This window comes from Malaclemys terrapin, chromosome 2 (genome assembly GCF_027887155.1).
Source record: "Malaclemys terrapin pileata isolate rMalTer1 chromosome 2, rMalTer1.hap1, whole genome shotgun sequence".
NCBI lineage: Eukaryota > Metazoa > Chordata > Testudines > Emydidae > Malaclemys > Malaclemys terrapin.
The window spans coordinates 285,645,448-285,673,446 of record NC_071506.1 but is presented as its reverse complement, the minus strand read 5'-3'; the positions used below and the strand labels follow the sequence as shown (position 1 = coordinate 285,673,446).

The 27,999-nt window shown below is 52.4% G+C and overlaps 2 protein-coding genes across 4 annotated transcripts; one reads left to right on the top strand and one right to left on the bottom strand.

Moving 5' to 3' along the window:
- Positions 1-961: 961 nt before the first annotated feature.
- LOC128830927 (oocyte zinc finger protein XlCOF6-like) lies at positions 962-14,192 on the bottom strand. 3 transcript variants are annotated; one of them, XM_054016858.1, is made up of 4 exons: positions 13,932-14,192; positions 11,939-12,065; positions 7,126-7,245; positions 962-5,463 (listed from the first exon to the last, which is right to left on the bottom strand). In XM_054016858.1, the coding sequence occupies exons 1-4, from the start codon at positions 13,953-13,955 to the stop codon at positions 3,089-3,091; spliced, it is 2,646 nt and encodes an 881-aa protein (XP_053872833.1). In that variant the 5' UTR covers positions 13,956-14,192; the 3' UTR covers positions 962-3,088. The 3 variants fall into 3 exon arrangements, with proteins under 3 accessions (XP_053872833.1, XP_053872834.1, XP_053872835.1); XM_054016859.1 differs by having other exon boundaries at positions 7,126-7,242; XM_054016860.1 differs by lacking the exon at positions 13,932-14,192 and adding an exon at positions 9,153-9,245 and having other exon boundaries at positions 11,939-12,026.
- A 6,895-nt stretch (positions 14,193-21,087) lies between these two features.
- Positions 21,088-27,619, top strand: LOC128830966 (gastrula zinc finger protein XlCGF7.1-like). Its single transcript, XM_054016960.1, has 3 exons — positions 21,088-21,536; positions 23,119-24,277; positions 25,351-27,619. The coding sequence occupies exon 2, from the start codon at positions 23,133-23,135 to the stop codon at positions 24,036-24,038; it is 906 nt and encodes a 301-aa protein (XP_053872935.1). The 5' UTR covers positions 21,088-21,536; positions 23,119-23,132; the 3' UTR covers positions 24,039-24,277; positions 25,351-27,619.
- Positions 27,620-27,999: the final 380 nt, after the last annotated feature.

Sequence of the window (27,999 nt, the reverse complement as noted above, 5' to 3'; positions counted from 1 at the left end):
GAAGGGGATTTCCTGCCTTTTCACTCGGCGCCGCCTTTAGAAACCAAGGCAGGTATTTGCTGAGCTCACTGGTGCTCCACAGCTGTGGGTCTCAAACGTTTGTACTGGGTAACCCTATCACACAGCGAGTGTCTGAGAGCCACCCCCCCTTATCAATTCAAAACACTTTTAAATCTATTTAACACCATTATAAATGCTGGATCAAAGCGGGGTTTGGGTGGAGGCTGGCAGGTTAGTTTTACCCTACTGATGATGTGTTGTTGCAATAGTAATCCTGCTCCGTACGAGAGGAACCGCAGGTTCAGACATTTGGTGTATGTGCTTGGCTGAGGAGCCAATGGGGCGAAGCGACCATCTGTGGGATTATGACTGAACGCCCCTAAACGTAACGATACGGCAGCGCCGTGGAGCCTCGGTTGGCCCCGGATAGCCGGCCCCCCCCTCCGGGGGGTAGGGCTCGGTGAGGAGAGCCATTCGTGTCGGGACCGGAGTGCGGACAGAAGGGAGCCGCCTCTCACCCGTTGCGCACCGCATGTTCGTGGGGAACCTGGTGCTAAATCATTCGTAGACGACTTGATTCTGGGTCAGGGTTTCGTGCGTAGCAGAGCAGCTACCTCGCTGCGATCTATTGAAAGTCAGCCTCTGACACAAGATGGGGGAGGAATAGCTCAGTGGTTTGAGCATTGACCTCCTAAACCCAGGGTTATGAGTTCAATCCTTGAGTGGGCCATTTAGGGATCTGGGATTAAAAAAAAAAAAAAAAAAGTTGGGGATTCATCTTGCTTTGAGCAGGGGGTTGGACTAGATGACTCCCTGAGGTCCCTTCCATCCCTGATATTCTATGACCCCCCCACATAATAACCTCATGACTCCAAGGGGTCCCAACCCCCAGTTTGAGCACCCCTGCTCTACAGTCACTTTTCCCCATGTATATTACCTTTGCACAAAATTAAATCCATGTTCTTTATTTACTCCACGGTGTGTGTGTGTGTCCACCAAACTTGCTTCTTGGAAGAAAGAAATAGAATCACAGGACTGGGAGGGACCTCGAGAGGTCACCTAGTCCAGTCCCCGGCACTCACAGCAGGACTAAGTATTATCTAGACCATCCCTGACAGGTGTTTGTCCAACCTGCTCTTAAACCCCTCCAATGGCGGCAAAAGGGGGGTTGGTTTTACTTGGAGGGATTCAAATACTACAGCGATGGGGGGAGAAGAGACAAGCCCCTAGACGCTGGACAGCTCAGACTCTGGCCCCTAGACCGCCCGGGAGAGGTAAGTGCAGTAACATCAGTCGTACCATCACTGTCACGCCAATGGACCTGTACTTTATGCAGGACACTGAATGCGACTTTAGATCATTCTCTGCTTCTGTGGATGAACAAGTCGTCGTGCTGTAGGTTAGGCACCAAAGTCTCTGCTCTCCCCTGTTGCAGAGGCTGTAGTATTAGTGGGCAGAACTTAACTTCTCATAGATTATTTCCCGGAGCCCCCCACGCCCTCCCCCACCATGCTATAAAAACTCCAGGGCCCAGTGGGCTGGAGGGGAGGCTCAGGGCTCCAGCCGCTGGGCTGGCGGGGTGAGCTCGGGGCTTCTGCCCTGTGGCGGGGTGATGGGCTCTGGGATTCGGCTGCACCAGGGGTGTGGGAAAGGGGCGCGCCGGGGCTCAGGGCTTCAGTCCCATATGGCGGGCGGGGGCTCCACGCCGCAGGGTGGCGCTGGGGCTTGGAAATATTTCCCGGAGCTCTGCTCTGGTCAGATTTAAGCCCTGTTAGTGTGTCCTGGCTAGACTGGGGGAGCGTGTCTGATACTCAGCACGCTCGGTTTGGCAGCTAGAGCCGACACCTGCAGTAACAGCCCTGGGTCCCTGTGGGGAAGCAGACGGTGCAGATTCTCCTGGTGCACCCAGTTCTGAATCTCCCCTGCGGATGTGCGAGCCGAACGAGAGAAGAGCTGGGTAGACATTCCCCCTGGCTGAACGGAAAGCCCCTGGTTCGGTCACTGCAGCACGTGCTGATGCTCCACTGAAATACACGCCAGTGTTTCCAGGAGCAGTTCAAGAAGGAGAAATGATGGTTCTGTTAAAACTCTTTCCCACTACGGCTTCCTGCCAACGTACGTTCAGTGCCCTCTGCCACCCTGCGGAGACGGGGTGCAGGGGGAGTGGCTGACAGAGGAGATAACAGGGTATCTTGGCTATTCCTTTACTCCTCTTCTTTTGAAACCGTTCTACACACCGGTCACTGTGTCCCCCCATTTCTCACGTGTTCAGGGGTTACTGTACAATTGAGTGCAGTCTTTGTGGTTTGTTGATTCCTGCGATGATCCCATTGGAGATTTACATATAAACATCGATAGGAGCTTTTCACACATTCATTGCAAGCCTGTCTTTGCTCTCCTGGTTCAGATCTGCAGAGCAGACTGAAGCAGGACCTAGTAGTGAAGCTTCTATTCCTCCCCGTAGATTCCCGTGAATGGCTATGTGGACTGTCTTGTGACCGTTAAAATGTCCCGTTGTGATGGACGTTCTTACACCCAGGACACAAAGGGGCGTGTTTCCCAGGGGACTCTGTAACTGTGCTGGCAAATATTGGGAGCACATAGTGTTTGTGTGCACCCCAAACATGCTTTGTGCATGCGGTTGCTCATCTTGTATAGGCTGATGCACTTTTCGGGGCACAGACAGATGCATTCAACTTCTGCAGGTGCAACTAAGGCAACTGGCTGCAAATTTGGGCCAAAGCATGTTCTTTGTGAGAGGCCACTAATGAACCTTCGAGAGGAGACGAACCTTTCCTCTAGGGTCCCAGCGCTAGGCTGGTCCCTGGGTGCTCTAACGTTTCTCTGCAGACCTCAGCCTGATAAATAGACGTGGATTCTGCTCCGTGCGTATTTGCTGGTGGGAACGGGAGCTGGATGGTTAGACTGGACCTGCTGCTACGTACTGGGTCCGGGCACGTGGCCCCGCTGTGAAGCTTTTCTCACATTCAGTCCCATCTGGATTCTGAGTGGTTATTTTACAAGAAGCTGCTTCTGTGCACCTTCCTTGCTCAGCTCCGTTGGGCAGGCGCCTAGCGTTGCTCGTCTTTCACAGCTGGTAAACGTATATGGTCTCCTCCTTCAGCGCATCCCCAAGCGAGATAGGACTTCCAACCGAGACCGAAATCTGGCTCCCCATGGAGATGGCCCCCACGTTGAGTCTGCGCATGTGCGGCTTTACCGTGGCGTGCACTCTCTGGTGCCTCATGAGGTGTGTTTTCTTGCTGAAGCGCTTCCCACAGAGGTCGCAGGGGAAGGGCCTCTCCCCGGTGTGGATCCTGTAGTGCGTGATGAGGTGCGTCCTCTGGTTGAAGCTCTTGCCGCACGCGGTGCACGCGTAGGGCCTCTCTCCTGTGTGGATCCTCAGGTGTCGCTTCAGGTCCTGCTTGTGGCTGAATCTCTTCTCGCACTCCGTGCAGGCGTAGGGCCGGCTGCCCAGGTGGGTCTTCTGGTGGGTGATGAGGATGGACTTCTGGCTGAAGGCCTTGCCGCATTGGGCGCAGGGGAAGGGCCGCTCTCCGGTGTGGATGCGCTGGTGGGTGTTCAGGTGGGTTTTCTGGCTGAAGCTCTTCCCGCACTCGGTGCAGACGAACGGCTTCTTCCCCGCGTGGATCTTCTGGTGGGTGATGAGGTTCTTCTTCCAGGTGAAGCTCTTCTCGCACTCGGCGCAGGCGTAGAGGATCACGTCCCCGGAGTGGATCAGCTGGTGGGTGAGGAGGTTCTTCTTGCAGCTGAAGCCTTTGTCGCACTGGGTGCAGCTGAAGGGCCGCTCCCCTGTGTGGATTTGCTGGTGCCTCATCAGGTGGGTTTTCTTGCTGAACCCTTTCCCGCATTCGCTGCACAGGAACGGCCTCTCGCCGGTGTGGATCCGGAAGTGGGTCACCAGGTGAGTCTTCTGGCTGAAGCTCTTCCCACATTCGCTGCAGGCGAATGGTCTCTCTCCGGTGTGGATCCGGTGGTGCCTTATGAGGTCCTGCTTGTGGCCGAAGCTCCTCTGGCAAACGGCGCAGGTGTAGGATCGCCTTTCGAGGTGCGTCTTCTGGTGCGTGGTGAGCACGGATTTCTGGCAGAAGCTCCTGTCACAGTGAGGGCAGTTGTACAGTCTCTTCTCCTCATGGGTCTTCTGATGCGTGATGAGATATTTCTTCCAGCTGAAGCTCTTCCCACACTTGGCGCAGCTGAAGGGCCGCTCCCCCGTGTGGATACGCTGGTGGGTGATGAGATTCTTCTTCCAGCCGAAGTTCTTCCCACACTCGGTGCACGTGAACGGCCGTTCCCCTGTGTGGATCTGCTGGTGCCTGGCGAGATCTTGCTTGTGGCTGAAGTTCCTCTGGCAGACAGAGCAGGGAAACAGCCGGGTTCCCGAGTGAGTCCTCTGGTGCCGCATCAGGTGGGTTTTCTTCCTGAAGTTTTTCCCGCACTCGGTACATGGAAACGGCCTCTCGCCCGTGTGGATTCGGAAGTGCGTTATAAGGTGCGTTTTCTGGACGAAGCTTTTCCCGCATTCAGTGCACTGATAGGGTCTCTCTCCCGTGTGGATACGGTAATGCCGTATCAGGTCTTGTTTGTGATTGAAGCCCTTCTTGCATTCCGTGCAGATGTACGGCCTCATTCCCATGTGGGTTTTCTCATGAGTCATGAGAAGGGACATCGGCCCAAAGCCGCTGCCACAACCAGTCCAGTTAAATGGAGCCTCCAGTGGGAGCTTTCCCTGGTGTGGTTCCAGGCCAACCTGATCCGCAAAGTTGTCTTCGTATTCCAGGCACACGTATGGCATTTCTCTCTTCAGGTGTTCTTGGAAAAGTGCAAAATTCTCTATGTTGCCAAAGCTGGATTGTTCAGCCTCAGCCCCTAGAGTGCTTCTCGGCTGCCTTTGTGATTTGCACGGGATCCTGCAGACATTCCCCCAGTCTGAATTCACGGTCACATTCTCTGGGCTTGTTTCTGATGATCCGTCCGGTGCCTCCCGTTTTATAGCGGAGGTCTCATGGGTCACTTCAATGGGGCTCACCGGCTGCCTTCCTGATTTGCAAGGGATCCTGAAGGTGCTGTCCCAATCTGAAGACTCAAGAACAGTGTATTTGGACTGTTCAGGTGATAGTTCAGGTGAGTCTAGTTTCACAGTAAGATTCTCATTCTCTGCTCCGGTGGGGTTCATCTGCTGCCTTTCTGGTTTGCACTGGATCCTGTAGATGTCTGAAGACGTGGAAAGATCTTCTTCAGACTTTTCTGATGGGGACTCACTTGGCTCTAATTTTATAGTTACCTTCTCATGCTTGGCTCCTGCATGGTACATCTGTTGCCTTTGTGGTTTGCGCTGGATCTTGTAGGTGTTTCTCCAGTCTGGAGACATGGAGAGATTCTCTTCTGATCTCTCTGGTAAGGGGTCAGGTGGTTCTGATTTTATAGTAAAGTTCTCATCATCTACAACACAGAGACGAGAGTTCAGAATATTATTGCAAGGGAAGGTAAAACTTCTAATATCAACTCTTTCTGATTTCCAGTGTAACCCCATGAAGGTGTGTCTCACAGCAGCACTGGTCATAGGCCCCTTGTACCACCTCCATGTCTACAGTTACAAGGTTTAAAAGATTTGGAACTTTTGTAGGAAGTCATCATGCCAACAGGATGTTGCCTCTGTGTTAGGATCTCAAAGCATTTTACAGGCATTATCTAGTCCCCCAAACCCATGCTGTGAGATAGGTAGGTAAGCAGTGCTGGTATCATACCCGTTTTACAGAGTGGCTCACTGAGGCACAGTGAGATCAAGAGGTCACACAATAGGTTAGTGACAGAAAGCTGGGAACACAACTCAGGAGACCTTACTCTCACTATACATGCTGCTTCCATTCTTTCCATGATTGATTAGAATTTGCGGGTTACAGATCACATGATCGTCTTTACTATGTTAATACTAGGTGGCATGTATGAAATATAGATTAAAAAAAAATGCTGTCAGGTCACATCAGTTTGCAATGAGCCATAGGGTCATACCACTGTTTACCTATGAAGATTAAGATGACGGTCACATACAGCAGAACCTCGGCGTTACGCACCCCTCGGGAATGCAGGCTGTTCGTAACTGAAATGTTCGTGACTCTGAACAGAGCACTGGGGTTGTTCTTTCAAAAGTTTACAACTGAACATTGACTGAATGCAGCTTTGAAACTTTACTATGCAGAAGAAAAATGCTGCTTTTAACCATCTTAATTTAACCAAACAAGCACAGAAACAGTTTCCTTGCCTTGTCAAATCTTTTCTTTTAAACGTTCCCTTTATTTTTTTAGTAGTTTACGTTTAACACATGACTGTACGATCTTTGGTGGGGGGTTTTTTATGTCTCTGCTGCTGCCTGATTGTGTACTTCTGGTTCCATATGCGGGGTGTGGTTGACTGGTCAGTTCGTAACTCTGGTGTTCGTAATTCTGAGATTCTGCTGTATTGTAAAAATTATCCTAAATTCCAAACATTTTCACAGAAAAGATTGAGTAGGAAAATCTGTACCAGAACGTGTGATCTTAATCATATGCTATTCTTGATTTCTTATTTGCAATTCTCCCAGTCAGGAAGCACACACAATATCATGCGTCTTAATTTGCCCAACCACACAGCACTATAAGAAGCACTAATAATGAATAGAAATCATCGAAACAGACAGTTGGCAAACAGCCTGAAAATGACAGGCCCCCACTGCCCAGAGAATAACGAACCATTTGAAGAAACGGAGGATGGATTTGAGAGCGAGATTAACCAACGAGGTGCTAATTTTGTAGCAAAAAATTCAATAAGCTCTAAGTGAACAAAATCTTTGAATGGCATTTGAGAGCTCAGCCCACCAAGATGTGACGACTAAGAGGTAAAAACCTGACGCTCGGAAGAGACACCCTGTAACCTGAAGCGCTTGTAGAATGTTGGCTTCATTCCTTCTCTGCCTGTCTGCATCCGCCAAGAAAGAACCGGTGGAGCAGTCCTCAAAGCTTCGTGTTTAAATGAAACTCCACCCTAGCAAGCTGTGAGCCCATTTCCGCTGGCTAGGGCCGGCTGGGCCTACACCTGAGCGTTTCTGGAGCAGGTCTGATCCCTCACCTGAGAAGCAGCTTTGCGGAGTCCCCTTTTCCTCTGCGTCGCTCCATTCCCTGGAACGTGGCGGCTCCTCCCCTCGCTCGGTCCGTGGCGGGAGGTCACGTTTCATAACAGAATGACCTGCTGAGAGCGCAAGGCAGACCCAGTTAGTTTCCTTTTGCATCTCCCAGGCTTCAGAGTCTTCTGTGGCCCCGTGACAAGGTCCCCTCCTCCTAGTGAATGTGCCCCCTGGCAAGGTGAAAACTCCCCTCCCAGGGAGGGTCCTGCTTCTGCAAGCCCCACTCTTCCTACTCCCTCCCAAGGGTGGGTTTCCCTGCCCCTCAGGAGGGTCCCCCGCTTTGGGTGTGTCCCCCCCATCCCACTGAGGGAGCATCTCTCCACTCGGCCCAGTCCTTCTCATCCCCCAGGGGCGTCCCTCCAGCTGGGGCTGCCCTCCTGGGACACAGAGACCAGGCCTAACGTGCCTCTCCACCCCGCCCAGCTCTCCCACCACAGAGAGCCGGCTTAGCGGGCTGCCCTCCCTCCCCACCCCCGATTGGACACAGAGATACAGCCCTCTACGTAGCATAGGGGTATCCATCGCGCTGCCCCGCATCCTTCAGGGCCGATACCCTAGACAGCTAGTGCCATGGCAACCACTTGGGAGACAGTGCCCTAAATCGGAGGGAAACCAGGAGTCTGGGTGGGTGCTGTCTGCAGCTCCTGGGCCTCCCCACCCCTCTCACCAGGAAGAGAAGCGGGTGAGATGGCGCCATCCCCTTCCAGGCCTCACGTGGCTATGGGACTCAACGGGGAGGGGGTTCTCACCTGGACTGCCGCAGACTGGGACCTACTCGCCATCAGCCAAGCCTGGCTGGCAACGTGATCCATGGCGTGGGAATACAGTGGCCCCACATAGGGGGACTGTCTGGCGCTGGGCAACATGCCTGCCAGGTCACTAGTGTGAACGTGGCCTGGGACAGTGGTGCACAGACGCCGCTGTGTGGGTGGGCTGGAGCGTCTCTTTCCGGTACCTAGTGGTGCCCCTATTATAAAACCCACCATCACAGCGAATGCTCGTCAGCAACCCCTACCCATCTCATGAGAGAGGCCAAGGAATGAGTGGGCGCTGGAGACGTGACTCCCCTCTCCCCCTTAGGGCCTAGACTGAGAAAAAAGGGGGTGTATTTAAATTGTGCTAGTCCCTCTAGGGCTAGCCGCAGCCAGGTGACCTGGCTTTTACAGTGAGAAACTGAGTCTTTGCTAGGTCCTAAGCGGGGTGTCTAAGGGGCTCACCTAACAATGACCCGCTCTAAACTGGTGCAGATGGGTAGGGGTGGTGGTGGGGATCTGGCAATGCTGCAGTCCAGGCTGTACCTGCTCTGAGAATAAACAGGGGCTTTTAATCCCTGGTATTGTCTCCCTCACGGTACATTGCCCTGTAGGACCCCACATCACCACCCACCCCTCTGCCCCTCTGTTACTTTGAATGTTCTACTTCTGGGTTCCACTGAGAATTGTCCCAGTCACAGTGTGTGTGGGAATAAGGGACAGTTACCCCTGATGCGAGTGATTATAACCCCCCTGGTGTGACAGGGCGCTGGGCAAAGGGCCGGCAGGGCCTACACCCTCTGTCACGCCAGCTCCCGTTTAGGGGAATACATGAGAGCTGGCTGGAGATAACCTGGCCCTATCTGGGGAAGCAGAGACAGCTGCCGCCCAATTACCCTGGGGCTGTATAAAAGCCTCAGGGGAAGGAAGAGAAAAGACAGGGAATGGAAGCAGCGAGGTGGCGATTCCCTCCTGCCCGCAGATGGTGACGGGCCAACTGTACATGGTGAAACGGTGGTGGGAACAAGCCTGCAAATAAACGGCACCAGCGGTTACTAACCCCAGGGTCGCCGAGTGACTTTGTGGACCCAGCAGAGGCAGGAGCCAAGGGGCCCGGCCGCACTCTGCTACACCTGGCGCCAGTGGAGCTGTGGCTGCTACGCTAGCTCCGAACGTAAGCACTGTGTGTGTGTAAGGGTTTCCTCTTGCAAACAACTTACTCCAGGGAGTAGCGCTTACTGCCATGAGTCATTCCACTGCTTTCCAGGGAGTACGCACCACGCCTGGTCCGAAATGTCTGACAGCTCAGGACCCTGGATTTTAAATGTGGAAAAATAACACGCAGGAAGCCCCCAGCACTCGGGCTGGGAGGGGGAGTGCAGCCCCACCCCATCCAGGCAGCAGCCTGCTGCTCTCCTCTTCCTCCCCCTCCGGACTGCTGGGAACTCCTTGCGCACTGTCCCCGCGGCTGTCCTGCCTGGCCCACATGCCTGACCGGCCCCAGCACCATGTATTTGAAACCCTCCGGAGGCTGCAGGAGCTAGAGGCTGTGGGCAGGGGGGAGGAAGCACACGGTGCCCTGGTCTACTCCTGCACTGTGCTGCCGTGGGCTTCTCTGGAGACGTAGCCAGCCAGGTCCTGCCCCGATCTCGGGTGAGCCCCCTGCTCCGCTCGGTGAGTTACTTTTGCCCCAGTTGGGCGGGAGTTTGGGGGCGGGCTGTTATGTGAGTCCTGTGGAGAAGGGGTGCAGCCACAAAGCAAGAGTACCTCCGCTCTACAGCAATGCAGAGGAATATTTAAGAGAATATTTGTTCAGGTGGACGGTGGTGAGTTTGTTGGCTGCCCCAGGAGAGCGAGCACTGGAATAAATGCATGAATGAATGAATGAATGACTAGGCATTTCTACTGCATGCATCACCTAGAGCGATGATGATTTGCAGAAAAAAAGTTGCAAAACAAACCAACTAGGAGGGCATTTTTCATAAAAATGTATTGAGGAGGGATAAGCCACAAGTCAGTAGTTAAGAACATAAGAGCGGCCACACTGGGTCAAACCAACGGTCCCTCTAGTCCAGTATCCTGTCTTCTGACAATAAGAAGAACAGGAGTACTTGTGGCACCTTAGAGACTAACAAATTTTGACAATGGCTCCCCAGAACTTCAGGGAACTGTAAAGAAGAGGGCAGCTGGAGTAATCCACCCATCTTCTGGCAAACAGAGGATAGGGACACTTCAGAGCATGGTTTGGCATCCGTGCCCATCCTGGCTAACAGCCATTGATGGACCTTGACAAAGCCCTGGCTGGGATGATTTAGTTGGGAGTTGGTCCTGCTTTGAGCAGGGGGTTGGACTAGATGACCTCCTGAGTCCCTTCCAACTCTGATATTCTATGATTCTATGACCTGTCCTCCATGAACTTATCTAATTCTTTTTTTAACCCAGTTATACTTTTGGCCTTCACAACATCCCCTGGCAATGAGTTCCACAGGTTAATTGTGCATTATGTGAAAAAGTACTTCTTGGTTGTATTAAACCTGCTGCCTATTAATTTTATTGGGTGATCCCTGGTTTTTGTAGTGTGGGAAAGGGCAAATAACACTTTTTTCCACACCAGTCATGATTTTATAGACCTCTATCATATCCCCACGAGTCGTCTCTTTTCTAAGACGACAGCCCTAATCTTTTTAGTCTCTCCTCATATGGAAGCTGTTCCATACCCTTGATCATCTTTGTTGCCCTTCTCTGAACCTTTTCCAGTTCCCCTGTGTCCTTTCTGAGATGGGGCGACCAGAATTGGTCACAGTATAGCAGGTGTGGGCGCACCAGGCACTTACATAATGGTATGTGAAATGTTCTGCCTTATTTTCTATTCCTTTCCGAATAGTCCCTAACAATTCATAGATTCATAGATTCTAGAACTGGAAGGGACCTCAAGAGATCATAGAGTCCAGTCCCTGCCCGCATGGCAGGACCAAATACTGTCTAGACCATCCCTGATAGACATTTATCTAACCTACTCTTAAATATCTCCAGAGACGGAGATTCCACAACCTCCCTAGGCAATTTATTCCAGTGTTTAACCACCCTGACAGTTACGAACTTTTTCCTAATGTCCAACCTAGACCTCCCTTGCTGCAGTTTAAACCCATTGCTTCTTGTTCTATCCTTAGAGGCTAAGGTGAACAAGTTTTCTCCCTCCTCCTTATGACACCCTTTTAGATACCTGAAAACTGCTATCATGTCCCCTCTCAGTCTTCTCTTTTCCAAACTAAACAAACCCAATTCTTTCAGCCTTCCTTCATAGGTCATGAATCTGTTAGCCTTTTAGACCATTGCTGCACATTGAGCTGAACTATCCATGGAGACTCCAAAATCTCTCTAAGTGGTGACAGCTAATTGAGAACCCATCATTATAAATGTGTAGTCGGGATTATTTTTTCCCAGTGTGTGTTACTTTGCACCTGTCAAGGTTGAATTTCATCTGCCATGTTGTTGCCCTGTTGTCACCCAGCTTTGTGAGGTCCCTTTGTAGTGCTTCGCAGTCTGCTTTGAACTTCACTGTCTTGAATCATTTTGTATCATCTGCAAACTTTGCCATTTCACTGTTCACCCCCATTTCCAGATGAGTGGGTCAGAGCAGAGGCATGTTACTGCCTTGTTTCCATTCACGGAGCACGATTCTGCTCTCACTTAACCCACGTTTACAGTGGTGAGTCTCCATGGACCTCACTGGAGTTACTCCAGATTTACATTAGCATAACTGAGCTCAGAATCAGGCCCCCAGCGTCACCATGGTGGAGAAAGAGAAAGGGCCAGATGTTTAAAGATATCCAGATGCTTAAAGATGCAGATCGGCACCTAGTGGGATTTCAAAAGCACCTACGGGCCTAACTCATTGAAATCAAACCCTTAAAAATGTGGTCCAAACTGATAAACTGAAGTCACCCCAGACATGCCCAGAATCAGGCTATCCGAAAGCAAAGGCAAAACGATTGTTGATTTTTACCCATTGAGATCAGAAGCTCATAGTTGTCCCTCATGACATCCCGGTAAAGCACCCGCTGCCACTCTTCCAAAATCTCCCATTCCTCCGGGGAGAAATAGACACTGACATCCTCAAACGTTACCAGGCTCTGAAACACAAACAGCGACCCGCTCAGTGCCCTCCTGGAACGGGAAGGGCTATGGTATCGGTGTGAGGTTAAAAGCTGCTCTGTGTGTGTGTGCGCGCGCGCGGGGATTAACAGCGTGTTAAGTGGGAAGCAGGGGAACAAATTCCGGGAACCGGAGGGTTTATAACGGGATTGTGAGACTGCTCGGTTCTGGAACCCTTGTGCGGCACGTACCTTCCTGAAAACTGCCATTTGCCCTTCAACTAGCTACAGGCATATGGCGTGTCTTGTGGGTGCAAATACAGCGCTGGTTATCTCCAATATATGGCGCTGCCTTGCCGAGGAATGGTTTGTCTGCACGGATTGTTACTTTCAGCTCCTCCACAGAACATGCCCAGCTTGTGCAGAGCAGTTACACATTTAGGTGACCATACCCATGGGTTATTTTTCTAATTCTCTTCCCCAGCACAACAGCTATTAACACTGCAGAGCCTACGATCCAAACCCCTTCCAAAGCGGAGGGGCTGATACAGACTCTAGTTGGATTCTAAACCTGGCAAGGTCTTATTTTCCTGTCCTGGCTAAAGCGGAAACCTGTTCTCACGTGATTTTGGCCTCATGTGGCACAAGCCTTGAGAGCAGCTGCTCTCGTGAGGTCTCTGCTGTTTGGAGATGAAATCCCACAAGAACGGCCGGGCTCCGTGCTGCTGAATATAACCCGCTAGTCCTGGTTCAGCCTCTAACCTGTGCTCCAGTCTAAGGGCAGGTCTTCACTACCTGCCGGATCGGCGGTGATCGATCTATTGGGGGTCGATTTATCGCGTCTAGTGTAGATGCGATAAAATCGATCCCCGATCGCGCTCCCTGTGGACTCTGGAACTCCAGATCACGAGAGGCAGAAGCGGAGTCGACGGGGGAGTAGCAGCGGTTGACTCGCTGCTGTCCTCACGGCCAGGTAAGTCGACCTAAGATACGCCAACTTCAGCTACGTGTATCTTAGGTCGACCCCCGCACTGGTGTAGACCTGGGCTAAGACTCTAGATAATCCCCTTCCATGAGCCATCTCTAAAATGAGGTTCTTCAGCCCGCGTGCACTTCTCAGCCATCTCAGGCCACGTTTTCAAATGGAACATGCACCTGCTGACAGCTACAACACCTCCCCGGCTCTATAGAGAGATGTGGTGCTGCAGGACAGACCCCTCAGATATGACAGCCCGGCACCGCTTTGCTGTGTAGGGCAGATGGGGGCAGCGCGAATGTGTCTATTCCCTGCTCCTAGGCAGCGCTGGTCTAAGAGCTCTGCTCCAGGAATTATTTGGGGTCCGTTCTCTGGCCTGTATTACACAGGAGGTCAGAGGAATTGATTACAATGAACGGTCCCGCCTGGCCTGGGAATCTATGACTTGATAACGGAGCCCCAGCAGAGAGAGGCATTTTACCCTTTCATTAGACACTGCTCCAGTAGAACAAAATCCAAGTCTCCACCTGTGGACTTAGAAACCTGCAGGCTGCAGCTAGGGTGACCAGATGTCCCGATTTTATAGGGACAGTCCCTATATTCAGGGCTTTGTCTTATACAGGCGCCTATCACCCCTCATCTCTGTCCCGATTTTTCCACTTGCTGTCTGGTCACCCGAGCTGCAGCCAGGCTGAGTATCAGGACACAAATTTGTTAGTCTCTAAGGTGCCACAAGTACTCCTGTTCTTTTTATCAGGACACAGAGACACATTCTGCTCTCCGTGTAAATCTGGAGCCACTCCACTTAATTGAGTGGAGCTGCTCTGGATTTACACCAGCGTAACTGAGATCGCAGTCTGCTTCCTGACAGGTTCTTCGGGGTGTTTATAATTGATCTGCAAACACGATGTCCAGGGTAAATGTCCTACCTGAGCGGAGATCTCCTCAGCCATTCCCCTCTGGGGCTGGGATGCACCGGGTGTAGATGGGCTGTCTGGGCTGGAACTCAGCAGATAAGGAGGACTCCAGATCTGGTCTTTTTTATCAATCAGTATTTAGAGATCCTGGTTTTTCTCTCTTAATGGCTGCCAGCGCAGAGGGGCTCTGGTCTGATTTCAGCAGTTACCAGGAAAGGCACTGAGAGATTAGAGAAAAGAGAAAGGGGGAGATCTGCAGGCAGGACTCTAAGTTTTTTTTTTTTTTTTTTTTTAAAGCAAACGCTGACAAACTGAGGATGCTGAGGAATAAGGCAGTTAACCACAGAGGTCACATGTGCTGTGTTAGACCCATAGAGCCCCTTCTATTGTAAGGCTTTCACTCCTGCCGAGCTGCAAGGCATCCCTGGGAGCTGTAGTCCTTCCCCGAAGGTACTGGAGCTGCCTGGGATCACAGCACAGATTGTTTTTAACCTTGTCAGAGAGGGAGAACTACGCTTCCCGTCAGCCCATGGAGCGGTCATGCAAACCCTTTGTTTTCTGCAGGGCTGCTGTGGCAAACCTTCCCACACTTGACTGCCAGCAAAGCCCCTCCCCTCTGCATTACAAACCAGTCTCTTTACATTTGGGAATAAGTAACCAGAGACTAGGGGTCTGATCTAGGGTGACCAGACAGCAGGGCCGGCTTTAGGAAGTGTGGGGCCCAATTCGAACAGTTTTGACGGGGTCCCGGCAGGGATGACTAAAAAAAAAAACCCACGTAAAAAAACATGCAGGGCTTGTACTCACTGGGCGGCGCTCTGAGTCTTTGGCAGTGGGTCCTTCACTCGCTCCGGGTCTTCAGCGGCACTGAAGGACCCGCCGCCAAAGTGCCGCCAAAGACCCGGAGCGCCGCCGGGTGAGTAAAAATTAAAAAGGCGCCTCTAGCCAGGGAAGGAATTCTCGGCCACTTGCCCCCCACTCTGGGCGGCCCTGCCACTGGGCGCGGGGCCCTCTTAGGCGCGGGGCCCGATTCGGGGGAATTGGTGGAATTGGCCTAAAGCCGGCCCTGCCAGACAGCAAGTGTGAAAAATCGAGACAGAGGGTGGGGGGTAATAGGCGCCTATATCAGAAAAAGCACCAAAGATCAGGACGGTCCCTATAAAATCGGGACATCTGGTCACCCTAGTCTGATCCTCCAGCCCTCAATGGAGCCACTTGCATGAGTAGAGTCCTCTGATATGGGCACAGCTTTTCAGGGCCACCCTCCGATGTTGGTGGGCACCTTTTAACTGTGGGCACGTACTGTAGCATTTAGAGAGTGAAGTACGTGCACCCAGACTGGCGTGTGGTGCAAACATCCTGGCACCATTTACTGCAGGTGCAAACATACTTGCGGGAAAAGGGCTTGGTACAGGTTTCTTTACATATCACGTGCATTGGTTTTGCTTAGATACTACGGTGATGGGCATGTTATAAACCCGTGGATACGATTAGATCATGGATGATTCACCACCATTTAGTCCTGTGGATTATCTTATTACTGGTCATTTTAAAACCAAGGCAGGCTGTTTGTCTAAAGAGCTCTGCTCTAGGAATTATTTTGGGGGTAGTTCCCTGGCCTGTGTTATACAGGGGGTCGGACCAAATGATCCCAAAGGTCCCTTCTGGCCTTGGAAGCTATAAATACAACATCCAAGCTGCCCTCTAACCTTGTCTGTACATTTCATCCTCTCTCCCCGCCCTGTGTCAGCCGGCAGAGCTCTGTAGGCACCGCAGCCGAGGGGAGTTTTCGGAAGGGATTTACAGGCAGAGGCTGGTAGCTGGGCAGATCTTGCTGGGGAACTTCTACTGAAGAAAGCACAGGCAAGTCTGAGGGTATGTCTACACTACGGGATTAATCCGAATTTAGATAATTCGGATTTGAGAAACAGGTTGTATAAAGTCGAAATGAGTGCGGCCACACTAGCACAGTAATTCGGTGGTGTGCGTCCAAGTACCGGGGCTAGCGTCGATTTCTGCACCGTTGCACTGTGGGTAGCAATTCCATAGCTATCCCATAGTTCCCGCAGTCTCCTGCGCCCATTGGGATTGTGGGTTAAGATCCCAGTGCCTGATGGGACAAAAAACATCGTCGCAGGTGGTTCTGGGTACAGCCTCACTCCCTCCCTCCCTCCCTCCCTGCATGAAAGCAACGGACGGCAGACAACCATTTTCGCGCCTTTTTTCCTGGGTGGGTGAACACTGCAGACTCCATACCACGGCAAGCATGGAGCCCGCTGAGGTCAAGACAGCACTCATGAATATTGCAAACACCTCGCGCGTTCTTGTGGAGTTTATGCTCAGCCAGGACCAGAAAAACGAGGCGAGGAGGCAGCGGCGGCGGCAGCGCAGCGACAAGCATGATGAGGACATGGACACGGACACGGACACAGAATTCAGTGAAACCACAGGCCCCAGTGCTTTGGAGATCATGTTGTTAATGGGGCAGATTCTATCCATGGAACGCCGATTCTGGGCAAGGGAAACAAGCACAGACTGGTGGGACCGCATAGTGTTGCAGGTGTGGGACGATTCCCAGTGGCTGCGGAACTTTCGCATGCGTAAGGGCACTTTCATGGAACTTTGTGACTTGCTTTCCCCTGCCCTGAAATGCCAGAATACCAAGATGAGAGCAGCCCTCACAGTTGAGAAGCGCGTGGCGATAGCCCTGTGGAAGCTTGCAACGCCAGACAGCTACCGGTCAGTCGGGAATCAATTTGGAGTGGGCAAATCTACGGTGGGGGCTGCTGTGATGCAAGTAGCCAAAGCAATCACTCAGGTGCTGCTACGAAAGTTAGTGACTCTGGGAAATGTGCAGGCTATAGTGGATGGTTTTGCTGCAATGGGATTCCCTAACTGTGGTGGGGCAATAGACGGAACCCATATCCCTATCTTGGCACCGGAGCACCAAGCCACCGAGTACATAAACCGCAAGGGGTACTTTTCAATGGTGCTGCAAGCACTTGTGGATCACAAGGGACGTTTCACCAACATCAACGCGGGCTGGGCGGGAAGGGTTCATGACGCTCGCGTCTTCAGGAACACTACTCTGTTTAAAGGGCTGCAGCAAGGGACTTACTTTCCGGACCAGAAAATAACCGTTGGGGATGTTGAAATGCCCATAGTTATTCTTGGGGACCCAGCCTACCCCTTAATGCCATGGCTTATGAAGCCATACACAGGCAGCCTGGACAGGAGTCAGGAGCTGTTTAACTACAGGCTAAGCAAGTGCAGAATGGTGGTAGAATGTGCATTTGGCCGTTTAAAAGGTCGCTGGCGTTCATTATTGACTCGCTCTGACCTCAGCCAAAGAAATCTCCCCATTGTTATTTCTGCTTGCTGTGTGCTCCACAATCTCTGTGAAAGTAAGGGGGAGACCTTTATGGCGGGGTGGGAGGCTGAGGCAAATCGCCTGGCTGCTGATTACGCGCAGCCAGACACCAGGGCGATTAGAAGATCACACCATGAAGCGCTGTGCATCAGAGAAGCTTTGAAAACCAGTTTCATGGCTGGCCAGGCTACCGTGTGAAATATCTGTTTGTTTCTCCTTCATGAAAACCCTCCCCCTTTACTGACTGATTTTCTGTAAGGAACCCACCCTGCCCCTTCCCCCAGCTTTCTTTCAAACCAAATAAAGTCACTATCATTTAAAAATCATTTATTCTTTATTAATAGATTAGAAAAAGAGGGAGGGAACCCGGGTGGTATTTGGGAGGAGGATTGCTGGGAAGGAAAAAGCCACAAAGAAAAGGTTAAAAAAATGACAGCCTTTTGCTTGGGCTGTCTACTGGGGTGGAATGGGAAGGTGTACGGAGCCTCCCCCCCCGCGTTCTTACACGTCTGGGTGAGGAGGATACGGAACATGGGGAGGGGGGAGGGTGGAACAGGGGCTGAAGCGGCAGTCTGTTTTCCAGCAGCCGTTCCTGAACCTCCACCAGACGCCGGAGCAGCCCCAGCGTTGCATCCTTCATCCTCTGGTCTTCCTGCCGCCATCTCTCATCTCGATCGTCTCTCCTCTCCTCACGTTGGTCCCTCCTCTCCTCACGTTGGTCCCTCCTCTCCTCACGTTCACTGACTTCTTTCCTATACTTTGAAACTGTTTCCTTCCACTCATTCAGATGAGCTCTGTCACTCCTGCTGGATTGCATAATTTCAGAAAACATGTCCTCCCGCGTCTTCTTCTTACGACGCCTTATCTGTGATAACCTTCGGGATGGAGGAGGGAGGCTTGAGGAATTTGCAGCTGCTGTAGGGAGGGGAAAAAAGAGAGAATTGTTTTAAAAGCTACATTTTGCAGAACAATGCTTATACTCTTTCACGGTGACCAACACTGTTCACATTACATAGCACATGTGATTTCTGTGCAAGGTCGCATTTTGCCTCTTAATGCTGAGTGCTTGTGGCTTTGCTGCTAGAGATCACAGGTCTGGGCAACAGAATTCGGCTTGCATGCGGCCATGGTAAGCCATTGTTTTACAGCTTCTGCACCCTCCTTTCCCACATACCAAGCATAGCCTGTAGAGTGCTGCAGAAGCCTGGCCAATCTCAGCCAGTTGGGGGGGGGCAGTGTGGGGGGGCTTGTCTGGGCCCCTTCAGGCAAGTAGAGTGCTGCGGTTTTTCTGTTAACATTCAGCAGCACCAGAAAACAAACTAACCCCCCCCCCGCCATGAATTCTCTGGGATGATCACGGTACCCCTCCCCCCACCGCATGGCTGGTATCAGGGAAGATCCCTGCAGGCACCAAACTACCCCCCCCCCCGCCGCCGACCCCCCCCCTCGCCATGAATTCTCTGGGATGATCACGGTACCCTCCCCCCACCGCGTGGCTGGTAACAGGGAAGAACCCTGCTAGCCAAACGCGGAAAACTTCAGGGCCAATTTCCCATCTGCGCTTGGCTAACTGCAGGGAAGGATTTATTTTCCGCCACAGGCAAACAGCCCAGTAGGAACGGCCACCTCTGTCCCCTTAATTAAGTTCCCGTATTTCAACCAGGTTACCAGGAGTGATATCACTCTCCTGAGGATTACACAACAAGATAAAGAACGGATGTTGCTTGAAAGCCAGCAAACACCGGGACCATACGCTGCTAGGCTTTGTCAGGCAATGATACCAGATTACTTGCTGCAAGCATGGCGTGGTCAAGTGTCCTACCATGGAGGAGGGAATAAGGATGCACTGCCCAGAAACCTTCTGGCAAGGCTTTCGGAGTACCTCCAGGAGAGCTTCATGGAGATGTCCCTGGAGGATTTCCGCTCCATCCCCAGACACGTTAACAGACTTTTCCAGTAGCTACAGACTTTTCCAGTAGCTGAACTGACCGCGAATGCAAAGTCAGGCAAAGTAATCATTAAAAACCGTTTGCTTTTAAAACAAGTTTTATATTTTAAAAGGTAAACTCACCTGAGGTCCCTTCCATGGGGTCAGAGTCTTGGGTACTGGCTTGGGAGGCTTGGGAGGGTACTTCAGTCAGGGTGAGAAAAAGATCCTGGCTGTTGGGGAGAATGGAGTGCTGTGTGCTCTCTGCAAGCTCATCCTCCTCCTCCTCCTCCTCTACCCCATCGGCAGAATCCTCAGGCGTCGAGACTATCCCCGACCCAGAATCCACGAACAAAGGTGGGGTAGTGGTGGCAGCCCCCCCTAGAATTGCATGCAGCTCGGCGTAGTAGCGGCATGTCCGCGGCTCTGACCCGGAGCGACCGTTTGCCTCCTTTGTTTTTTGATAGGCTTGTCTGAGCTCCTTGACCTTCACGCGGCACTGCTCAGAGTCCCTATTGTGGCCTCTCTCCATCATGCCCTTGGAAATTTTTTCAAAAGTTTTTGCATTTCGTCTTTTAGAACGAAGTTCTGCAAGCACTGAATCCTCTCCCCATACAGCGATCAGATCCAGTACCTCCCTCACGGTCCATGCTGGTGCTCTTTTTCGATTATCAGCCTGCATGGTTACCTGTGCTGATGAGGTATCTGTGGTCACCTGTGCTCTCCATGCTGGGCAAACAGGAAATGAAGTTCAAATGTTCGCGGGGCTTTTCCTGTCTACCTGGCCAGTGCATCCGAGTTCGGATTGCTGTCCAGAGCGGTCACAATGATGCACTGTGGGATAGCTCCCGGAGGCCAATACCATCGAATTGCAGCCACACTAACCCTAATTCGAATTGCTAAAATCGATTTTGGCGCTACTCCGCTCGTTGGGGTGGAGTACAGAAATCGATTTAAAGGGCCCTTTACATCGAATTAAATGGCGTCGTTGTGTGGACGGTTACAGGGTTAATTCGAATTAAAGCTGATAAATCCGAATTAAAGTCGTAGTGTAGACCAGGCCTGAGGCTCGAAGCGGAGTGGTGGACGGCAAAGGCTGGGTTATTTGTCAATGCGAAGGTGGGGTAAAATACCAGATCAGAGAGGGTGAGGCTAAGTCACAAAGTGCCTTACAGGAAAAGACAAGAAGCTGGTGTTGGCTGCAGTGGAGAAGGGGGAGCCAGTGGAGGGACAGAGCGGGGTTGGATGAAGTCGGGGTGACCTGAAGCAGGAAGGTGTTAGCAGCAGTGTTCAGAGGGGGCCAATAAGGATTGTGAATTTCCCTAGCCCTTAACAGAAGGGATCGGGGCCAGGGCTGAATTTTTAACAAAGACAAACTTTCTTCCAAGTGTTTCTCGGGCATCTAAGTGTGTCAACAAAAGCAAACAAAACCCAAAGTGTTTTAAATGTGCTGAATAACAATGATCTCCCCACTCACTGAATCAAGGGTCACTTGAATGGTCACTTGAATGAAGTGCCCTAAGTCTAGTTCTGTTTGTCCGTCTGTCTTTTTATACCATCCTCATCTTCACAGTATTTGAACATCTCCAGCCATTCAGAGTTTTCTAGTCATCCATAGAGTCTTCCAGGAAAAAACAGATTAAACAAGACCTACATTTCTAATGTAAAAAGCAAGAGGGGGGGAGGGGGAAGAACTGCCTTTTTTAGACATCATATAGCTTTTCTGCTCCCCGGCCCGATCCTGGGGGCTGGGGTTTGTCTGGCCAGTCTCCTCTCCATGGCGGAGGCCTGTCAGCCCGTTCCCACCCCCGATCAAACAGGAAATTGCCGCAATCGCAGGCAGCCGCCTTCCCTGGCAGGAAGTGCTCCAGCCGCTCCCAGGGATGCATTGCAAGGCTGCGAGCCCCGCACAATGGCGCAGGCTCGGCGTGACTCGCCAAGGGCGAGCTGATTTCCCGGCACCGCCTGGCCACTAGCCCGTGCGGTGTGACTCCGGCCGCTCCCGCCCGGGGCGTCCTGCCGCCGTGCGCGGAGCGGGGCTGGGGCACGCGTGGAAAGCGAAGCGAGACGCAGCGAGCTCCGCATTGCAGCCCGGCGCCCCGCACCGAGGCAGGCCCCGCAGACTCCGCTCCGGTCGGACGCTCCCAGCCAGTTCCCGGCCCGTTTGCACCGAGGGAGCCAGGGGAGTCGCACCCGGCCGGGACCAAGCCCCTGTCTCCCGGGGACCAGCCCGGGCTGGGCGGTTGTACACAAACCTCCTGCGGGTCCCGGCCCGGGGCAGTGTCCGCGCGCGGCCACGCCGGAGTGAAATCGGATCCGGGTAAGGGCGCTCGCGTGGGTGTTCCGCAGAACGAAACGCGCGTGGGAGGGGCACCGCGACTTGCTGCTTCGCGTGGCCGGGGCCCGGCGGGGATGTGGGGGCGGGGCTGTACCGGGGTGAACGTGGGTGGGTGGGTGTTGGGGGGCAGCACACGCCGGTGCATTCACACGGCTCTTCCCCAGGCGGAGCCCACGCTGCAGACCCACGGGCGCGGCCCCTGCTGTCCGAGAGGCTGCCGGCACAAGGGAGTGTCAACCGCTCCTATTGAGTACAAACTCTGCCACTGCCTGGCCGCGCGACCTTGGGCAAGTCACTTCGCCTCTGGCTCGCTGGAGAAGGAGGTTAACGCCTCGCCGGGCCGCGGTGGGGCTCAGCAAATGAACGTTTGGTCCTGGCTGTTGGGGATGTAACACGCTGCCTGCCCTGTCTACATGCGGAGCACAGCGCCGGGCACTACGGGCTGCACAGGGCCCAGCGGGCAGTACTGTCTGATCCCAGGCTCGGCCTGATTCGTGGCATGCTGGGACTCTGGCCCGTGGCATGCTGGGACTTGTCTCTGTGGGCTGCAATATGACGGGGGAGTTTGGCTGATACCAGCCTCACTTTGTGGAAAGGACATTCATCACTCGGACTCCTGGGTCTCCATGCAGTCACCTGCTGGGGAAATTTTGGGCACCCTCATTCAGCTGTTTTAGCGTATACGTAGGGTGACCAGACAGCAGATGTGAAAAATTGGGACAGGGGTGGGGGGCAATAGGAGCCTATATAAGAAAAAGACCCCAAAACTGGGACTGTCCCTATAAAATCGGGCAATCTGGTCACCCTAAGTATACCAAGGCTCCTCATGCAAAGGGACAACTTCCCTCTGGTTGCAACGTATTCAAACAATGAGGAACGCCCCAGCCATCAGCCAGATCACCTTGGGCTGTGATCCCATCATGCCGTCCCATTAAGCAATCAGGCGAGGAGAGTTGGAGACCTTCCAGGAACACACAGATGTGGTAGGAACAAGTGGTGAGATTGAACAGATGTCACTCTTCCCTCTACTCCGGTACTGAATAAATACCACCCTACCGGTCCCTGTTGCTATAGTTACCATCCTTCGGGTGAGGTATAAAAGACAGTCAGGCCCTGATCACTGATCGTCATTACAGGGGCCAGGGCACACTTGGTAAAAGTCAGTGCCCTGTTTGACTCGATTGGTTACACTGTTCTTATTTAAATTCCCCCGCAGCTGAAATTGGAGTCTTCATTTTGAGTGCTCAGCTGTTGTGTAGCGTTGTTGTGTGGTGTTTTAGGGCTCCTGTATTCCACCCTAGAGGAGGCCGCATTTCAGCGTGATCCCGTTAATCTCTGTATCCGTTTATCTTTGTCAATGGCACTGGGGCTATTCTGAGTAGAAGTGGAGAAATCAATGGAACGGGGGTGTGGTTAATAATAATAAAACCCAGCTGTCTTCAGGCAGAGTTAATGGCTGTTGATGCTGTGAGGAGTGAGGAGACTGGTTAGTGTTCAATGGTGTGTTCATGGCTCTTTCCCCCCGGGGCCTGGGTTAATATCTGCAGTGTGTTTGTTTACCCAGGAGATGACGGTCCCATGAGTGCGGATCAGGATCGGGATCTCATGACTCACCTGACGTCCCCCCCCGGAGAAAGGCCGTTCGCGTTTCCGGCTTGCGACGAAAGCTTTAGCGATGAGAGAAATCTCGTAATCCACAGCCAGGCAGAGGAGCGGGAGTACAAATGCATTCTGTGCGGGAAATGCTTCAACCAGCAGCCCAGCCTGACCCGGCACCAGAAGAACCACGCGGGGGAGCGGGCCTACATCTGCCCCGAGTGCGGTAAGAGCTTCAGCCTCAAGCACAACCTGATCATCCACCAGCGCACGCACACAGGCGAGCGGCCCTACAAGTGCAGCGTCTGCGAGAAGAGCTTCAGCCTCAAGCAGAACCTGGTCACCCACCAGCGCATCCACACCGGGGAGCGGCCCTTCGCCTGCCCCGAGTGCGGGAAGAGCTTCCGGGAGCAGCGGTTCCTCCTCAACCACCAGAGGACCCACACGGAGGAGCGGCCCTACGAATGCAGCGACTGTGGCAAGTCCTTCAAGGAGAAGCAGACGCTGGCCAGCCACCAGCGGACCCATAGCGGGGACAGGCCCTACCAGTGCACTGAGTGCGGGAAGAGCTTCAGTCAGCGCACGTTCCTGGTGACGCACGAGAAGACCCACCAAGGGGGGAGCCCGTTCCCCTGCGGCGAGTGCGGGAAGAGCTTCAGTTGCAAGAGCGGCCTTGTCACCCACCAGCGCATCCACACCGGGGAGCGACCCTTCGCCTGCCCCGAGTGCGGGAAGCGCTTCAGCCAGAAAGGCTCGCTGAAAATCCACCAGAGAATCCACACCGGGGATACCCCCTTCACGTGCCCCGAGTGCGGGAAAACCTTCACGCAGAAGATAAACCTGACTACGCACCAGAGAACCCACCTGGGAGACAAAGCCCTCACATGAGCCTGACGTCGTGTTAAAAGCTTTACAGAGCGCATAGCTCTGAACTCCGCTGGGAGCTCCCGGAGGGGCCCAGGACTGCACTGCACGTGAGAGGCTGAACGGCAGAGACGCCATGTGAACGTTCTGGGTGTCCGGAGTCGCTCCTTATACACCCCGGAGTCCCCACAGGGGAGACTGATTGTCTTCACGCACTGACTCTGGGGCCCCCTTTACAGCTCCTCTTTCCATTGGCCAGTCAGGTTCGTGCTCTTCATGTCCACCCCACGTAGAAGCCCCAGAAGGAATCCCAAGTCCCAGCCCCCTGGCTCCATGGTGATGGCCTCGCCCTCCAGCGAGGCACTCTCCACCCACGTCCCTCTCCCAGCTCCCTGTCCCTGCTCACTCGGCTCCCTGTGCTTGGGAGCAGATGAGCTAAACAATGAGGGAAACTCACGGCGAAGTTCTTTACTGCTGCTGTAGGGACTGATCCTGTGAAGGGCTGAGTCCCGTCAGTACCCTTCAGCCTCCATTGGAGACGCCTGACATCTTGCAGGATCAGACCTGGCTGGCCTGCTTTTCAGAGGTGCTGAACACCCACTCCTGCTGGCTCCCATGGGAGCTGTGAATGCCCAGCACCCCTGAAAACTAGGAACAGCTCCCTTCACTTTCTCTCTGTCTTGGAGCATTGCAGCTGTCAGGACCTTAAAGCCCATAGTTCTGGCCTGGCCAAAATTCAGCCCTGGGATCACTGCAGGCCACAGTCTTCTACAGGGTGGCCCTGGTCTTCCATACGGTGTTGGCCTGGCTGCTCAGAGCAAGTCGAGGCCAGGCAAGCAGGGATCCGGGTTCTCCGTAAGCCCCTCCTCCGTATTAAGGATTAGGGCAGCTGCACTCACTTTTTGCCAATTAGACACGGCCCGTGGAGTGTTGGTTAAATACCCTCAGCTGGGCAGTTTGGTTGCTTCTGCTGCAGCCCCTTTTGGGATAGCGGAAGCACAAAGGTACCAGCTGCTCTGAGTTAGGGGAATGCCGTGAGGGCAGCTGGTGCCAGTGGAAAGAGCAGAGGGGTGCGCCCGGAGAAAGCAGATGTGGCAGCACCATCCCAGCCCTTGGCTGAATTAATAGCACCTTGTGACCATTGCAAAGCCGTATAAATTACAGCAGTTGTCAGTCATGTTTGCCTGGCTTCCCCCCCCCAGCTCTCGCTCTGGGCTGTTTGGCCCTGGCCCGTAAAGCTCTATTTATTTGTGCTCAGTATTGTTTGCATTATCCGGGTAGTTGGAAATTTTCCACTAGTGCATGAATTAATCTCTGAATGTGTTCCTTTCTCCAGGGAGCGAGAAGGATGAGTGAAAAAGAAGCAGGATCTCATGACTCATGTGAAATATTAATACATTGTAGATGTGGGAAAAGCTTCATCCCACAGCCACCTCTCCTAGAAACCACACAGGAGAGAAGGTGGCACCTGAAGCAGGATCTCATCCACCCCACAGAAACTGTGTTATCCTCCTAATTAATAAAAAAAAAAAAAACTTCAGAGATTTCTTCTAAATCACCAGGGACCCTGCACAGAGCAGAGACTAAGCGACTATAGTCCTTGCTGGAAAACCTTCAGGGAGAAGCAGGCTCCCAAAACCCCAGAGACCATCCCAATGAACTGAATGTGGGAGAGGCTTGGTCTGAGGATGTTCCTGGTGACATCTGAGAAAATCCGCAAAGGAGGGGCCCCATTTACCTGCTCTGAGCTTGGGACACGCCTTAGCTATCAGTGACCGCATTATAGTCCAGAGAATCCATACCAGAGGAGACCATTTAAATGCCCCAAGGGCAGGCACGCTCCTCACAAGATAAATCTGCATGAGTGAGGTCACTTACCCAGAACTGGAGAACTAGGGAGCTGCAAAGATAAGCTAAGAATAATTCTGTCCTCTGCAGGAATCACTGGGTATCGTTTTGTGACTTGGCCGGTGCAGGAGGTCTGATTAGAGGAGCACAGTGATTTCTTCTGGCTTTAAATTCTGTGAATCTGTAATTCTGACTATAGGCCTGAGACCTCCTGAAGGTGGGAAAATATTCTGTTAAGACACAAGGAGAGACATCATACAAATGTCATGTATGTTGGAAAAATCTTGTTCGCTCCCCTTGCTGTACAGGACAGCAAGAAATCACCAAGTGGATGCACTGGAGTGTTTGCTCCCTGTTTGCTGTTACAGGCCAGTTCAAGGAGCATTGCTATGCCAGTGGCATGTAATTGCATCCCTGTTTTTCCCTTTGTGGTATTTCCCACCTCCTGTTCTAGTCTCTTCTGGTCCTTTCTGGTTGGGTTTGGGATGTTCTGTTCTATGCCCGAAGATTCTGGGCAGAAGGGGAAGGTTTCATTAATGTTCCAAAAGGAGGCAAGTTTCTGCTGCATGTGAGGAGGGCAAGAATTCAGTCTGTTTCCTCTGGGAGAGGCAGCTGCTGGAAAAGGCCGTCAGTGCAATCAGCATAAAATGCAAGAGATGTCCAACACAGACAGTTCCTGCCTGTGTCACTCTCAGACGTTCAGATGAGTAAAACAGAAATGGTTTGGAAAAATGAATTTTTCCGTTCATAGTTTTCTGCCGTTTGCTCATTGTTACATGTCACTCTGCCTGGACAATGAAACCAGATTGGTCAGTTTTAGTTTCTAGCCATTTTCACTTTCTGGGTCTCCCCATGGGCATATCCTTACTGGGTTCCCAATGCCACAGGGGAATATTAAACATCTGGGAGGAGGGAGATCATTTCAGTGGAGCTGTTCAGGGGTAGAATTAACCCATGGATTTCAAGTCATAACAGCTGATACATCCAGAGATTAACATCAGCGATCAGACTTTAGGGCCCAGTCCACCTCCTGTTGAAATAAATGGACAGGCTCTCATTGTCGTCAATGGGAATAGGAGCAGAAAGGCTCAATTTGGCCTTGATCAAGCAAAGCGCTTTAGCACATGCATTGGTGTCAGTGTGACCACTCACCGGCTTAACGTTAAGCAAGGGGCAAGTGCTTTGCTGGATCAGGGTCAGAGGCCTTAGTGACCGAGGAGCAAATATGATAACCCTCATCCTACTAGGGGATAGGGTACCCACCTGGATGAGAGAGCACGTGTATCTCATTGTCAGAGATTCATGTAAACACTCCCATCGGTACGAGGTTTTTGAGATCCTCACCCTCCCAATACCCTTTATTTAAAAAAAATAAATCCAAATGTTGTCTGTAACCCCAGAGGATTGGCTGGGTGAGTTTCTCTTTGGGAACGCGCGGGTACCATTTCTATGACTGGAAAGTGCCGTATTCCTGATTAAGAGGCACATGATGGCTCGTATTTCTATAGAGGATCCTGGGTCTTTAACTCTGTTTGAATTCTTGTAGTGATCCCTGCCTGGGCAGAAGGGGTGGTAGAGATGGGTTGATTAAAGGATGTGAAACTAAGACAGGAGGGTGTAGGGGAGGGGCGTGTCTGGTGAGGGTTAATCCTGGGGGGAAGCAGCTATTAAATTCGGGGTGGAAATGATGGGGTGTCTCTCTGGTACTGTAGCTGCAATGCTAGAGATCAATAAAGGAAGGTGTGTTTTGAAAGGAACTCCGCTGTGTGATGATTGATTTAGGTGAAAATCTGTCCTGATCACGGCTCACCCATGATTTTCCAGCATCAGCCCCCGGTTAGGTGTAACGAACTGGCTGCATAGATACGGCTATCCCCACTCTCACAGCCCAGGAACTTCAGCGCTTAAACCGCTGGCTTCTACCAGTTCAGCTAAAGAAAACAACCACCACTCACTATTAGCTTGAGGCAGTAGCAGACTGTGGTGGTCACTGGGGCTTGGGAGACAATCCCATGCACTTAGCCAGGGGGAAACCTTTAGCCCTGGAGCGGCGATGGCCATCAGAAGCAGCGTCCCATCAGCACGTGGGAGGCCCTGTGGGCACGGGGAACGTACTCAATTTTCAGAGCTCAAGGCC